This window comes from Pelophylax lessonae (genome assembly GCF_965119305.1).
Source record: "Pelophylax lessonae genome assembly, chromosome: 8".
Taxonomy (NCBI): Eukaryota; Metazoa; Chordata; class Amphibia; order Anura; family Ranidae; genus Pelophylax; species Pelophylax lessonae.
The window spans coordinates 156,692,268-156,708,647 of record NC_138775.1 but is presented as its reverse complement, the minus strand read 5'-3'; the positions used below and the strand labels follow the sequence as shown (position 1 = coordinate 156,708,647).

At 39.6% G+C, this 16,380-nt stretch overlaps 1 protein-coding gene across 4 annotated transcripts in view; it reads left to right on the top strand.

The window, feature by feature from the left end:
• Positions 1-16,380, top strand: part of LOC309561721 (potassium channel subfamily T member 2) — a 1,381,641-nt gene that overhangs the window by 1,105,234 nt on the left and 260,027 nt on the right. For 3 of the 4 annotated variants that reach the window (XM_082265711.1, XM_082265710.1, XM_082265709.1), the window contains one exon: positions 3,728-3,829. The exons of the other annotated variant lie outside the window; for it this stretch is intronic. In XM_082265711.1, the coding sequence (XP_082121837.1) occupies positions 3,728-3,829 (102 nt within the window). The remainder of the gene's footprint in view (positions 1-3,727; positions 3,830-16,380) is intronic. 4 annotated transcript variants of the gene reach the window in all.

Below are 16,380 nucleotides of genomic sequence, written 5' to 3'. Positions count from 1 at the left end.
ACTGTATATATATATATATATATATATATATATATATATATATATATATATATATATATATTTGTTTTTTTTTTAGAACAAATGCGGTTTATCATTCCTTTCAGTTCACTTTTTTATTTGTTGTGATGTGGTATTTATATGTCAAGGGGCCCCTAAACTTGAAATGCTCCCGGCCCCCCAAGGTCTAAATCTGGCACTAAGTATGTGTGCATGCACCTTCAAAAAATCATCCGTGCGTAACTTAAAAAAAATTTGGGATTTGTCAGCAATATCATAATTAAGAAACCTTTTTTTAATCACAATTTTGTAAAACCTAAAATGAAAACAATATATGCATCCCTTTAAATAATTGCTGTTTTTTTTGTGAAATCAATAAGCAATTGTTGGTCTTACAAATGAACTGGGCTATAAAAAAAAAAGCAATTTATGAAGCTGCTGTGCTTGTGTGAATGAGCTCATCAAATATTAATAGGAGGCCATATACTCATTTTTTCCCATTATGCTCAAACACATCCTTGATTTACAAGCAATTAAACAGGTTTGAAGGCGATCTAAATTTGTCCAATTAATTATTTATCCAAATGTGTAATGAAATAGCTGGGCGGCTAATGGACTGGAGAGCTTAACATTTATTTTTCCATCTGTTGCTTCGTATAAAAGGCACTTTTGGTGAAAATAAGTAGCAGATGAATCACCTTGAAATTCCTTTAATTTCCTCCCTGTAATTACAGCTAAATATTCAAGACTTCCGCATTAAACAAAACTTCTGATGTGTCCATTTAGGACTTATAGGACTAAGTAATAAATAGGAAGATTTCTTTAGATTTTATGCTATTAAATGTTTAATTTTATGAAGGAAACTTTTTCAAACAAATCTGTATTTTTTTTTTTTTTTTTACATATTTAAATGTTCCCTTTCTCAGATCATAAGAGTTATTTACTAGAGTGCAACAATGTGGGCCCAAAACACAAATAACTCTGTCAAGTATATGGTATAAACATTTTACACAGCCAATGAATTCATCCAACTTATCAGTCTAGATCCTACCTAAACTAAGCTGATATACAGATGGAACTGTGGTCTCACAGCAACGGATCAGTGCTTAGAAAATAACATCTAACCATTTGACAATCTATGGGATTTTACGTGTGTTTGGGCAGCTACTGTGAATTTTCCACAATATTGGGTTCTCATTGGACTCTAGGGGTCATTAAGTCAAGGTTCCTACTCCGCTGTGTGTATGTTTTTTTTTTTTTTGTATTTATTAACAGTTTAGTCTCCCTGGACAATTCTGCTGCAGGTTACCTGCTGACCCCCCCCTTTTTTTTTGTATTACAACAGGGAAAAGAGAGAAACTGGGTGTTTATGAATGGGCTCAGAATGAGTGGATCAGCAGCTGCAGTTGCTGATCCAATCATTCTTTTTCGCAGCGACACAGGATCTTGTTTTAACACTTTCTGGCCCACTATCCTCTCTTACATATACTATATCTAATAGAGTCCCTATTGACCATAAATCACCCCTAACCTCCCTTATCAGTCTGAACATTAACAACTTCACCTCCATCCCGCCACTGTATGTGACCAATATATTATTCCTTTCGCTTCATCTTTCCTCTGTATATGACATGTACAATATTTTATCTAGTGCAACATTCATAGGGTCTATGTTTAACCCCCTTAATATCAGCATGTTTCTTTGTTTTCAAAAATTATGGCAAAAAATTATATCACTTTGGGGAGTCTGTTTTCCAAAAACAGGCAATTTCAGAGGTTTTCATATAGGGAAACATTTTTATTAAATTTTTGGGCTTTTTTTTTAAACCACTTACCGCAAATCGATGTAGCTCTATGTCGGCTGCAATAAGTGGTTGTACTGGGGTGATGCCTGCAGCTAGAGGCATCATCCTGGCACCATTTTTTAGAGTCGGCGGTCGGCTTTCAGGCGGCAATGACCGATACGGCTTGGGAGCCACCCGATCCTTACTCCAGCGAGCGGGAGGGGATGCCCCCCCTCCCGCCGCCTCTGCCTGGGTCTCCCCTCCCACTGGGAGACCCGAGCAACCAGCTGACGCATCCGCCAGCTGGTTGGAGTTCCAATAGAAGCCGGATGCGGCTTCGATCGGGTCTCCGATGACATAACCCGGACGCGGCATCCATGACGTCACGTCAGGGTTACTCGGCTGCTAAAGGCGCCAAATTTAAAAAGTGACAATATTCACAAATGCCGTTTTCGGCATTTTAAATACATTTAAATGTAGTGGAGGGGTCTAGGGTCTTTTAGACCCCTGATCCCTCCGTAAAGAGTACCTGTCACTGCCTATTGCAGTCACAAGGGATGTTGACATTGCTTGTGACAGCAATACAAGTGATCAGATTTTTATTTTTTTTTTAAAAAACTGTGCTAAAATTAAAAAAATATATAAAATAAATAGGGGGAAAAAATGTAACCGCCCCCATTGCAGTGAGCTCGCGCACAAAAGAAAACGTATGCAGAAGTCACAATGAAATTGCTGTTCAAACCACACATATGAGATATCGCCACGATCGCCAGAGTGAGAGCAATAATTTTAAAAAAAGAGCTACTCTCTAACTCTAAACTGGTAACCGTTAACAATGTTTAATCTGTCACCTATGGAGATTTTTATTGACTGTAGTTTGTCGCCATTCTGCGGGTGTGTGCAATTTTAAACGGTAACATGTTGGGTATCTATTTACTCGGCATGACATCATCTTTCACAATATACAAAAAAAAAAAATGGGCTAACGTTACTGTTTAGTTTTTTTTTAATAGTAAAATATAAAAAACAAAAAACAGCATTTTTTAAATACCATCAAAAGAATGCTCTATCTATTTAAAAAAAAATCATATAAAACTCATTTGGTGCCGCACCGAAAACTGAAAAATGACATGGTACTTAAGTGGTTAAAGCTGGAGGTGAGTTTATACTCCATTATCTACATTTTTGCCTCTGGCGCCTAAAGATCTGGTCCTGGCATTATTTAAAATGTGCTTCCATAACCTTCAGGATCTTTTAAAAGCCCACTGCACCCTTAAAATCTACCAAAACCACACTGGCTCGCCTTTCTGCTATCTTCAATGCATTTAGATGAAATGAATAAAGATTTGTGGTAATAAAAACTATTAACTTTGCTTATCCATAAGCATGACATCCCAGTTTATCTTTATAATAACTGCTGTGCAAAGGCTGAGCCAGGAATTTCTACTGGGAATCCTTGCTGCTGGAGCCCTTGATAGGTATAATCATTTGAAGGTTTGGTGGATACTAACTTGGCTTACAAGAGCAAAACACTTTGTCACTTTTGAGCTGAGCCTTGCTTAATCAGTGAAAATGTAAATAGATAAATAAATACGGTTTAGATATTATTTTGGAATTTAAAAAAATAAAAAATTAAAATTCAGCATGTCAGTTAGCAACATATTCAACTAATTTCTACAGGCAAATTGATGTTCATCAGTGAAATATGAAATTTTGCCAATGGGAAATTAGGAAAATAAGTAAATTAAGCTTAATCTCCTTGTAAATTACTACCGATTTGTAAAACTGCTTAATAGATGTTCTGCAGCTTGTTGAACAAAAGACAAGAAAATATACAGTGTACTGTTTATTTATAATATTATGCCATGCTGATTATTCATGTTCCAGAATACTGTACCATAGTGTGTTTTGTTTTTCTTTCCTTGTTTCCTAATTTTTTGTTTCAGAAAGAACGTGAGCGGGGGTCTAATCTGGCATTTATGTTTCGCCTTCCTTTTGCTGCTGGCAGAGTATTCAGCATCAGCATGTTAGACACACTCTTGTACCAGGTAATGTAAAAAGAGGCAAGATACCGAGGGATGAAAAATTGATGTTACTGTGTGCTTTGCTTAACTCTTCCTTGCTGAATAAAACAAACTTTCCTGACAGATGTATTCCCTATATTAGGTAAAATGTTATTTCACATTAATTTTATCTTAGTAAATCAGAAGGTGTCAGTATCCTTACTGATGCAATGTATAAAATAAAGATTAGGACTTCTTAGGCCTCATTCACCTGGCCAAGTTGTCCATGGTGCTTCAAGTATGTTGCAAAAAAATTCACCTGGAAGTCAAGGTGTGTATAAACAGCCATAGCTGGGAAGCCTGTACAAAGGAACAACAAACTAACAGTGGCTGCAACTGTCTGAAGAAATCACACAGGCAGAGAGTACCTGTGGTAGGGGACAGATGATCTCCTCTGGACACAAGTAGATTGAGTCTAAGGACTGTTGTCCCTACCGCATCAGTTGTCTTCAACCACAGACATTCAGGCTCCTGGGCACAGTTTTTTTTACAACATAGTCGCTGCACCATGAACTAATTGGCCCTGTGAATGAGGCCTTAGTGTAAATGATATGTGTGCACAGATTCAAAATATCTCACAGTTTTGTCAAGGCTATGTAATAATGACAACATCTATATAGTATTTGCCTATGTTGGAAATGTTCTTTTTTTGGATCTCCTCTACAAACCATAAGTCCCGGTTCACACAGGGGCAACTCGTCAGACGACTTAGCCGCCTGACAAGTCACGCTCTATTCAGTGCAATGGAACCGTTCTAATCGGAGCAACTCAAGTCCCTCCAACTTAGAAAAAGGTTCCTGCACTACTTGGGGGGCAACTAGAAAGTGGCTTGTATTGACTTCTATTAGAGAAGTCATTTGAAAGCCACGCTGAAGGCGCGCTGCACTGGGCGGCTTCAGAGTCGGGAAACTTTGAAGCCGCCCCAGTGTGAACCGAGCCTTAACGTGTATGTCGGGACATAAGTAAAACAAAAATAATAAATAAAATAAATGAATAAAAGTATGCAGTTCCTCTCTGCATTACTCCCCCACTTTGTTTTATCTCTTTAAAGTGGTTGTAAACCTCAGTCATGGAATCTACATATATCTGTAGCGTTTACTAATCACTCTCCAAAGTGTTGTTTCTCTCTGGTGCTTCATTCCTATGTTATCAGCAAGAGTCACTTCTGAGAAAAGTTCTGGACACATGAGATAAAATCTGTGTCGGGGAGGGAGCTCAGAACAGATTGTGTCTATTCAGAAGTGTGGAGGGGGGTGTTCCTTTCCTCCAATCATCACCCACACACTGTAACTGCAGTCTCTCTGCCCACTTCTCTGTGCTTTTGACAGATTAAGAAAGATTTTTAACGTGATCTGACCTTTTGAAGGGGTGTAGAGAGGAGACGATTTCAGATAAACAAGTAAAACATATGTAGGAGAATTTGTTTCACCTCTGTGTATCATCTGAGGCCAATCACTTCACTGGGTATATGTGGGAGTTTACACCACTTTAAAGATCCTGCAAGTACAGAAATGTATCTGTTGATCTGACAGTCCTTTTGTAGGCTGACAACTCATATCATTTTTGTGGATTGAGTAGTGTCAGTCCTGACCATTTTTTTCTAAACTACTTAAAGTGTATTTATTGTCAGAGTTTAAAACCATATAATCATTTGCACATTTAATTTAATTACTTCTAGTCTAAATCTAATAATCTGAACATCTTGCAGTCTGAAAATGTACTTTCAGAAGAATCCCACACATTTACATTTTTAATATTCTATGACACATATTCACCATGCCCTGTAAATATGCAATCCATGTGTCACACATTTCACAGAGGCTGCCTTCTGACTCTACTGAATGTTCAGGAGGCAGGGTCAGTACAGGATTCACTGCTTGCAGGCAGAAAGGTACCATGAGATATGTAGTATTTAGAAATTGAAAGTAAACCAAAAAAATAACTATTGTTTGTAACACTGTTAAAATACTAATGTTTGAATGAAAGTGTATCCTATAGATCTCCTTCAACCCTTTTACTGCCTTGGGTGTATATAAAGCCCTGTAAACTGACTCCTAGGTGCTATAGCAACCAAGGAGCCTGTGTACATCTTTTCAGTTGACTGCCGGCTTTCTAGTGGAAGTGATACAGGTGGCTGTAAAGCTTCCCAATCATTTTCACACATGGTGGAACCCTCATGCTTGACCTCCCTGCTATGTTTCATTTGGCTCTGTTGTCCTTTCTGGGTGCCTGTGGGGAAAACAGAGGATGTTCACCAAACATCCATTACAAATCATCAGTGCACTGTAATTTTTAATCTGCTGTGGCCAGGGGAGAAGGTAATAAAGTGTCACCTATTGACAGTTTTGGGTATTGTAGTTTGAGTCCGTTACACTGGAACATGCAATTTTAAGGCTTGACATGTTTAGTATCTGTTTGACACAATCTCATCTTTAGTTGCTACAAAAATGGTATTAAGGTATATTTTGTTTGTGTGTGCGTGACAAATAATTTGAATAGATTTTTAACTGAAACTATGTGTTTAATAAACATTCACGCTAATATCATGTGACATGAAAAATTGAAGGGGCCACCATTTTATTTAACGGGGTCTATGCATTCGGAAAATTTATATTTTATCATTCTGTTCTCCCAAAATAACAGCTAGGAGGTCTATTCAGATGTTTTGAAAAAACACAGTATAACAATTGCACTTATTGAGCAGATAGAACACAACATGGACCAAAAGGTAGCAAATAGAGGAGGTATGTTGTTAGTGATTACAAATACTGTACATTAGAAAAACTTGCGAACACTCAGTGCTTTACTTTTAAATGACTGCAAAACACTTGATAAATGCTTTAGCATTTGCTTTCTCAATCAATAATGGCATTCTCGAAATAATTCACTGTATACCTTATCTATTGAGGCCAAATCCTCTGGTAAACAAATATATTTCTAGCATTGCAATATTAGTGGAGGATGCAGAGGATTTGGCCTCAATAGATGCATTACCTATAGGCTCTGTGGTTATCTTAAGGGAAACAGTTTAGTTTTTACACAAAGAAAATGCGGTTTTATTTGCTTTTACATGTATAGATAAGGCATACATGTTATCGAATATCTGAATTTATCAACCAAGAACTGTTTAGAAAATATTTTTTAAGTGATATTTATGGTACTATAAAGACTGTTATATTAAATAGGAAGTTTAATGCTGTTGCATATTCTTTTAATATTATTAAATCTATTTTTTACATACAGAGGTATAGAAATAAAAAAATGGCTGGACAGAATTATAAATCTTTTTATATGTAGACAGTTCATATGCAAATGTGTACATCATTTTTAAGTTATATGCAGTTTACCATTAAAATAACACAAAGTAAACAGATGTAATCTGTTGTATGAAAATAATATATTTTAACTGTTGTAATGTATTCTATGTTTAAATCAGCATCATAAGGGTATAAAAACAGTTTGGAAACATTGTAACCTGCTTATAAAGAACCCAAACTTCCACAATACTACATTAGGATTACTAAATCCAAAATCCACTGAGTGTTCAAAGGTCTTCCAGACTTCAGCAGGGAGTGCCCCTCTTTTTAACCCCTAGCACGGCTGTGAAAGACCAAACATGGCTTTACAGCTGAATACCCAGGATCACATGCTAAAGTAAATTTAACATACTATATATTCATATAGAAAACAGAACAGAACAGAGCATATGTGTAAAACACAAAAAATCTGTAGTAATTATCCTCTAGTTGGTTTTCTACAGGAATACAAGGGCCTCTGGGTCCAAATAAAGAAGGCACTGGATTTTAAACTTTGTCTTGTAGGTATAAAACAGTAACATCAGCTAAAAAGTTGTTTAGAACAACCCATCCTAAAAACTGTTTGTGAACTGTATGCTTCTCAAGGAACATTTTTATTTACATAGTAGATAAGTCTTGTAAAATGTCTTATGACTTTATTCTATGGTAACTGTAGCGACCATGCTGTAATTTTTTTTTGATGATGTCTACTCCAAGATTGGTTTGGGTAGTGGGTATCTGCAAACATTTCACACTGTCCATAGATCTGTAGACGTGTCATATCTATGGGAATCCTAGAGAAGAAATTAGGAATAAACCATGGTTTCAGAATCTCTTGTTCTACCCAGTTTAATTATCAATGAGATGCTCTCTTTTCTACTTACCTTGATACCCTTGATCCAGAGATTTAATTTAATTAATTTAATTAATTGAAGCTCCATCTTTTATCCTCCCCATCCAAAAACTGTCAAAATAATGCATCAGCCATAGATGTCTTTGGGGTTCAATAACACGCAGTTGGAAGCAAATGTAAAGCACTTCATTATTTTCAACTGATCTCAGCTTTGATTTCTTGTGATCCTGGATCATCCTGGGGGTTCTTTTTAAGGAAACTAGCAGTTTCTATTTATCGTATTTTCCATAGTGTCACAGGGACAATGGTCCACCTTGGAGCTATGTAACTGTGCATGTACCATACCTGTGGGATTTACATGTTAACTTTAAATCAGTGTAGTCGGCACCACTACTTCAGGAATTGGGGCTATCTTCAGAGTCCTATGCTGAGTGGCTGCCCTGCTGTATTGTGAACACAGGAGGTTGCTCATTTGGCATAAGCACCAATCAGAGAACACTTTGCATTTCCTCAGTAAATGCAAAGCATTATTTAACTGGACGCAGTTAAGAAGCAGGACAGTGATGTCACAGTCTCCACCGTGTCCAATCAGAGAACATTTTACATTCATTCACAAAATGCATGGTGCTCTCTAAATGGTGCCTGTGTAAAACAGATGACTTCCTTTAAGTGGGACAGCCACTCAGCACTGGACCTGGAAACTAACAACAATTAGTGACAACTACAATAATTACCTGTGGGGATCCCACAGTTATGACACATACATACAATACTTACAATGGTCCAGGTTGGATGCAAAAATTGCCATGCCTAAAATTCAGCCTTAGCCTTTACCTGTGTTACAAATATACGTAGATGACAGTTTGCCACATTGAATAAATTGCAATAATTCATTTGCTTAAACAGTGTAACCAGAATAGAGAGTTATATAAACAATATTGAATTCCATGCACAACTTCTGCAATGTGAAATGTTCTTATGTTGATGATACAAAGTAATCATATACTGTAGAAGTCGCTGCTGGAAATACTCAGTTTGAAGTAAAACAAAAAACAGACAAAAGTGTCCTTACTGTATTTTTGTACTGATTTGCAAGGTTGTGCTTCCAATTTTAATTTTAGGATAGTGTTAAGTTTTGTTCCAATGAAATTCCAAACCTTATTTAAAGAAAAGCTCTGTTTTTATTAAAGAAAAAAATATATTACATACATTATTGAGACACAAGCCACCTTGTAATTTAACGCTTTAAAAAAAAAAATCATCTTTCCTTATCACTTTGTAATCACCTAAGATTTTCTGACACTGTTAAAAAACTCAAATGCACTGTAACCATTGCCAGTCATTACACCACTGAGGGCATTCTGTACACTGTATACTTGCCTTACTCCTATGATTGTTTCACTTCTTTTGGCAGCAGTACAACACAGGGATGAATCATGTGCCTAGAGCATACTATGGAGGACCATATATACTGTATATTATTTTTTTAGTAGAACTACAGAAAGTAAATTATTCTGTGCCCATAATAACAGCTTGATACCTAAAATAAACTGTAAAATTGTAATATCACCAAAAAACATGATTCACTATAGCATAATATCACAAAAACAGATTGGAAAGACATCAAGAAGTGGGCTCAATAAGCTTCATGTTGTTATAAATGTAGTTATGAGGAATGATGAGGCCCCCAACAGTTTACTAGAATTTGAGGAGTATAGGCGGAATCACTTCTAAAACAGTAGAGCCGCAATAGAGCAGAAAACACAGAATGATGAAAATTGATAAAATAATATTTTTAGAGCCTTTTCTCAAAATAGTTATCTCAAGAGAGAACTCACATTACAGGACAGGTAGGTTTGCTGCATGAACGAGAGACTGCATTCAGTCAGAACTCCAGTCTGGAATCGGTGTTGCTTGGGCAGTGATTGAAGCAGATACCCTGTAGACAGGTGTGTAGGCCAGGGCTGTTGTACCCCGGCAAGGGATCAGGGTCAGGTAGGGACACGGCTCACAGGAAGAACACTGAAGCACTGGCCATAGGGCGCACCAGGCATGTTCCCGGTGGGCCGAGGCTGGAAGAGGCTGTGACATTGTTTGTGACACGCAAGCGGATGTGCTGCATAACGGCGGAATGCAGGGCCGGCCATGGGTGGATCCACCGTGGATGGATGTGTGGATTGCAGCAGGGCCAGTGTGCCGATGTATGCTGAAGGAGTCCTCACCATTCCCCCACCCACCAAACCACTCCATGGCAGCCGCCGGTCCCCTGGCAACCAGGATGCCAGACGAGAAGAAGGGACGGAGGGGCTGAGGCCTTTCACAGCATCACCTTCCATATATGCAGCTGCATGACCTTGCTGGCTTTCATGTGTGGGAGGGGGATCTCAAACCCGCCTCCTGCACATGAAAGCTGGCGAGGTGCTGCAGCCGCCTATAGGGAAAGCAGTGCAGCTGGTGTACACCCACCTCCCACTTCTTTTCCCGCAGCTCCAGGGCCAGACAGTGCTCTTTTGACAATGGTAATTATGCTCTTATTTTTTCTCTTATGTGACAGCAGTCTTCTAATCAGCCGGCTCATGGCCAGGCTTTTCTAATCAGTGTGCACCTGCTGTCTCTAGGCAGTGGTGTAGCAGGCAGTGATGTAGCGGGAGGGGGGGAATCAGCCGGGCTTTGGCCCCGGGTGCAAAATTTAGAGGTGCGCCATCCCAAGTGTGCTGCCCTTGATGTCATGTCATATTCCATGGCGGTGGGAGCATGGCCTCGCACCCCTCCCATAGCAGTCATGTGTCTGGTTCAAGCTAAAGGGGAGACCGTTCTACCCAGAAAGTTGACTGTGGATGAAGTATTTAACATGCTTTGAAAGAACTACTAAAAGTAATACTCAAAAATCAAGTTATAAAGCAACACTCCTTTATAACTGGCTCTGTGAGTGATGCTTTATAACTGGCTTTGCAGTACTAACAAAGCCAGTTGTAAAGCATTATCCACAGAGCCACTTAGAAAGGAATTTTTCCTAATAACTGGCTTAATTTTGTTAATTTGTGAGTAAAGCCTAGTACACACGGGTCGCATGTCGGCTAGCTTTAGCCTGTGTGTACGGCGTCCAGTCTGACAGAAGCTGGCCATTCGGCTGGCTTCTGTCGAAAGCTCATGACCAAAAAAGGTCTGCCAAGTGACTCCTGATCAGTGCTCTTTGCCAATGACTGAGAGTGCTGATCAGAGTGTTGGGGGGCTGTCCCCCTGTCAGAACACAAATGTTAGTGGGAAAATTGATGTACTAACATCGGGTTGTTAGTACAGCGGCTCTGACCTGAGCAGTCAGTTTAGTGGTGTGTACGAGGCTTAATGCTTTATAACTGGCTTTTTAGTATTCACAAAGCCAGTTACTAAGCATTACTTGTAGAGCCAGTTATAGAGGAGTTTTGCTTAATAAGTAGCTTTGTGAGTACTCCAATATATCTGGCTTTATGTCATGCTTTATAACCGGCTTTGTAACCACTACTTTAGAGGTTTTAAAAGGGAACTGCACGTTATAACAGGTTCTAGTAAATTTTTTTCTAAAGTAGTTGGTCACAAACCTTGTTCTGAGGCTACATTTGCACACACGTTTAGGTACAATGCAAATGGCAAGGGCAGGAATCTGCTGATTCCTACTGTTTTGACACCTGTGAGTGACTAGCTGTGTTGTCTTTTGTGTATTCTGAAGATGCATTTTGTTAAGCGTTGCGCAAACTGTTGGCGCTATATAAATCCTGTATAATAATAATAATAATAATGGAGGAGTTGGGACTGATCTAAGGTGTTATAGTGCAGGAATTGGGGCAATCTGAGTGTGATGGTGCAGGAATTGGGGCTGAACTGAGTTGTGAAAGTGCAGGAATTGGGATGATCTGAGGTTTGATGGTGCAGGAATTGGGGGTGATCTAGGGTGTGAAGGTGCAGAAATTAGGGCTGATCTGAGTTTTGAAGGTGCAGGAACTGAGGCTAATCTGAGGTGTGATAGTGCAGGAATTGGGGCTGATCTGATGTGTGAAGGTGCGGGAATTGGGGCTGATCTGATGTATGAAAGTGCGGGAATTGGGGCTGATTTGATGTGTGAAGGTGCGGGAATTGGGGCTGATCTGATGTGTGAAGGTGCAAAGCTCAGTTGATTTCTTACTATTATTCAAGTGGTTTACAGCATTTACTTTATATGAAGTTGACAGTAGAGATGTATAGAACTGTTCGCCGGCGAACAGTTCCCGGCGAACTTAGCATGTTCGCGTTCGCCGCTGCCGGCGAACATATGCGATGTTCGGTCCGCCCCCCATAAGACATCATTGAGGCAAACTTTGACCCTGAACTTTACAGTCAGCAGACACATTTCCAGCCAATCAGCATACCTCCCTCCCACACCCTCCCACCTCCTATAAATAAGCAAAGGCAGCATCCATCTTAGATCATTCTGAAGCAGTGTGTGTAGTGAGAGTAGGGAGAGAGCTGCTGCTGCTGCTGCTGCTGCTGCTGCTGCTGCTGTTAAGCTAGGGACAGTTAGTCAGTGTTCCTGGTCTTGCAGTGTTCTTGGTCCACTACTGCTGTAATATCAGCACCCCAAAAAGCCCTTCTAAGAGCTGGTATTTGTGTTTTTTTTTATATATATATATATATATATATATATATGTATATATATATATATATATATATATATATACCTAGCGTCCCCAAAAGCCCTTTTAAGGGCTGGTAATTGAGTTGTTTCTTCTTATATATATATATATATATATATCTATATCTATCTAGTGTCCCCAAAAGCCCTTTTAAGGGCTGGTAATTGAGGATTTTTTAAATTTATATATATATACATATATATATATATATATATAGTGTCCCCAAAAGCCCTTTTAAGGGCTGGTAAGGTAATAGAGTTTTTTCTTTATATATATATCTATATATATCTATTGTACACTGTAGTTGCCTGCCCGCTGTGTGTGAGAGGCCACAGACCTACCACAGACTGTACTGTGTGCACACCACACTCATTTCGGGTGGCACAGGCACAGTACCTTGCATTTTAAAAAATATTTTTTTTTTCCTCTGTCATAATTGAAGTGAGTGCTGTGTCAGGTCCACAGAGTGCACTGTACCCACTGCAGTGCACTGCCCACCACTGATATATATACGGTGGCACAGCATCTTGTTGCAATAAATTGAAAAAAAAAATATTTTTTATTATTGCAGTTGCCTGGGCTGCCAGTTACTGTCAGGTCCACAGAGTGTACTGTGCCCACTGCAGTGCCACTGTGTGCCCACCCACCACTGATATATAAGGTGGCACAGCAGCTTGCAAAGTAAAAAAATATATATATATTTTTTAATTGCAGTTGCCTGGGTGCCAGTGACTGCTGTCAGGTCCACAGAGAGTGTACTGTGCCACTGCCCACCCACCACTGATATATAAGGTGGCACAGCAGCTTGCAAAGTAAAATAAAATATATTTTTTTAAAATTGCAGTTGCCTGGGTGCCAGTGACTGCTGTCAGGTCCACAGAGAGTGTACTGTGCCACTGCCCACCCACCACTGATATATAAGGTGGCACAGCAGCTTGCAAAGTAAAATAAAATATATATTTTTTAAAATTGCAGTTGCCTGGGTGCCAGTGACTGCTGTCAGGTCCACAGAGAGTGTACTGTGCCACTGCCCACCCACCACTGATATATAAGGTGGCACAGCAGCTTGCAAAGTAAAAAAAAATATATTTTTTTTTAAATTGCAGTTGCCTGGGTGCCAGTGACTGCTGTCAGGTCCACAGAGAGTGTACTGTGCCACTGCCCACCCACCACTGATATATAAAGTGGCACAGCAGCTTGCAAAGTAAAACAATATATATATATTTTTTAAATTGCAGTTGCCTGGGTGCCAGTGACTGCTGTCAGGTCCACAGAGAGTGTACTGTGCCACTGCCCACCCACCACTGATATATAAAGTGGCACAGCAGCTTGCAAAGTAAAAAAATATATATATATTTTTTAAATTGCAGTTGCCTGGGTGCCAGTGACTGCTGTCAGGTCCACAGAGAGTGTACTGTGCCACTGCCCACCCACCACTGATATATAAGGTGGCACAGCAGCTTGCAAAGTAAAATAAAATATATTTTTTTAAAATTGCAGTTGCCTGGGTGCCAGTGACTGCTGTCAGGTCCACAGAGAGTGTACTGTGCCACTGCCCACCCACCACTGATATATAAGGTGGCACAGCAGCTTGCAAAGTAAAATAAAATATATATTTTTTAAAATTGCAGTTGCCTGGGTGCCAGTGACTGCTGTCAGGTCCACAGAGAGTGTACTGTGCCACTGCCCACCCACCACTGATATATAAGGTGGCACAGCAGCTTGCAAAGTAAAAAAATATATATATTTTTTTAAATTGCAGTTGCCTGGGTGCCAGTGACTGCTGTCAGGTCCACAGAGAGTGTACTGTGCCACTGCCCACCCACCACTGATATATAAAGTGGCACAGCAGCTTGCAAAGTAAAAAAATATATATATATTTTTTAAATTGCAGTTGCCTGGGTGCCAGTGACTGCTGTCAGGTCCACAGAGAGTGTACTGTGCCACTGCCCACCCACCACTGATATATAAAGTGGCACAGCAGCTTGCAAAGTAAAAAAATATATATATATTTTTTAAATTGCAGTTGCCTGGGTGCCAGTGACTGCTGTCAGGTCCACAGAGAGTGTACTGTGCCACTGCCCACCCACCACTGATATATATGCCTGCAAGAGAAAAAGCCAGCCGCAGAGAAGCCGTATTCCTGAAAATATAAGAAAAATGCTGTTTTTTAGGGGTTCTGGACATGCTACAGAGCTGAAACTTGACAGGTACACTTTTTAGACCCCCCCAGACACTGAATACAAAAAATGACATGCCTGCCTAAAAAAATGCCCGCTAAATGCCTGCAAGAAAAAAAGCCAGCCGCAGAGAAGCCGTATTCCTGAAAATATAAGCAAAATGCTGTTTTTTAGGGGTTCTGGACATGCTACAGAGCTGAAACTTGACAGGTACACTTTTTAGACCCCCCAGACACTAAATACAAAAAATTACATGCCTGCCTAAAAAAATGCCCGCTAAATGCCTGCATGAGAAAAAGCCGGCCGCAGAGAAGCCGTATTCCTGAAAATATAAGAAAAATGCTGTTTTTTAGGGGTTCTGGACATGCTACAGAGCTGAAACTTGACAGGTACACTTTTTAGACCCCCCAGACACTGAATACAAAAAATGACATGCCTGCCTAAAAAAATGCCCGCTAAATGCCTGCAAGAAAAAAAGCCAGCCGCAGAGAAGCCGTATTCCTGAAAATATAAGAAAAATGCTGTTTTTTAGGGGTTCTGGACATGCTACAGAGCTGAAACTTGACAGGTACACTTTTTAGACCCCCCAGACACTAAATACAAAAAATGACATGCCTGCCTAAAAAAATGCCCGCTAAATGCCTGCAAGAGACAAAGCCAGCCGCAGAGAAGCCGTATTCCTGAAAATATAAGAAAAATGCTGTTTTTTAGGGGTTCTGGACATGCTACAGAGCTGAAACTTGACAGGTACACTTTTTAGACCCCCCAGACACTAAATAAAAAAAATGACATGCCTGCCTAAAAAAATGCCCGATAAATGCCTGCAAGAGAAAAAGCCAGCCGCAGAGAAGCCGTATTACTGAAAATATAATAAAAATGCTGTTTTTTAGGGGTTCTGGACATGCTACAGAGCTGAAACTTGACAGGTACACTTTTTAGACCCCCCAGACACTAAATACAAAAAATTACATGCCTGCCTAAAAAAATGCCCGCTAAATGCCTGCAAGAGAAAAAGCCAGCCGCAGAGAAGCCATATTCCTGAAAATATAAGAAAAATGCTGTTTTTTAGGGGTTCTGGACATTCTACAGAGCTGAAACTTGACAGGTACACTTTTTAGACCCCCCAGACACTAAATACAAAAAATGACATGCCTGCCTAAAAAAATGCCCGATAAATGCCTGCAAGAGAAAAAGCCAGCCGCAGAGAAGCCATATTCCTGGAAATATAAGACAAATGCTGTTTTTTAGGGGTTCTGGACATGCTACAGAGCTGAAACTTCACAGGTACACTTTTTAGACCCCCCAGATGCTAAATCCAAAGAAATTTTTTATTTTTATTTTTTTTTTAATTTTTCCAATAATTGGCTCTCTATCAAAAAATTATAATTTTTAAGAACTTTTTTTTGCGTGATCCCTCTCCGGCATGCCACAGTCCAGGTGTTAGTCCCCTTGAAACAACTTTTCCATCACTATTGTGGCCAGAAAGAGTCCCTGTGTGTTTTAAAATTCGCCTGCCTATTGAAGTCTATGGCGGTTCGCCCGGTTCGCGAACATTTGCCGA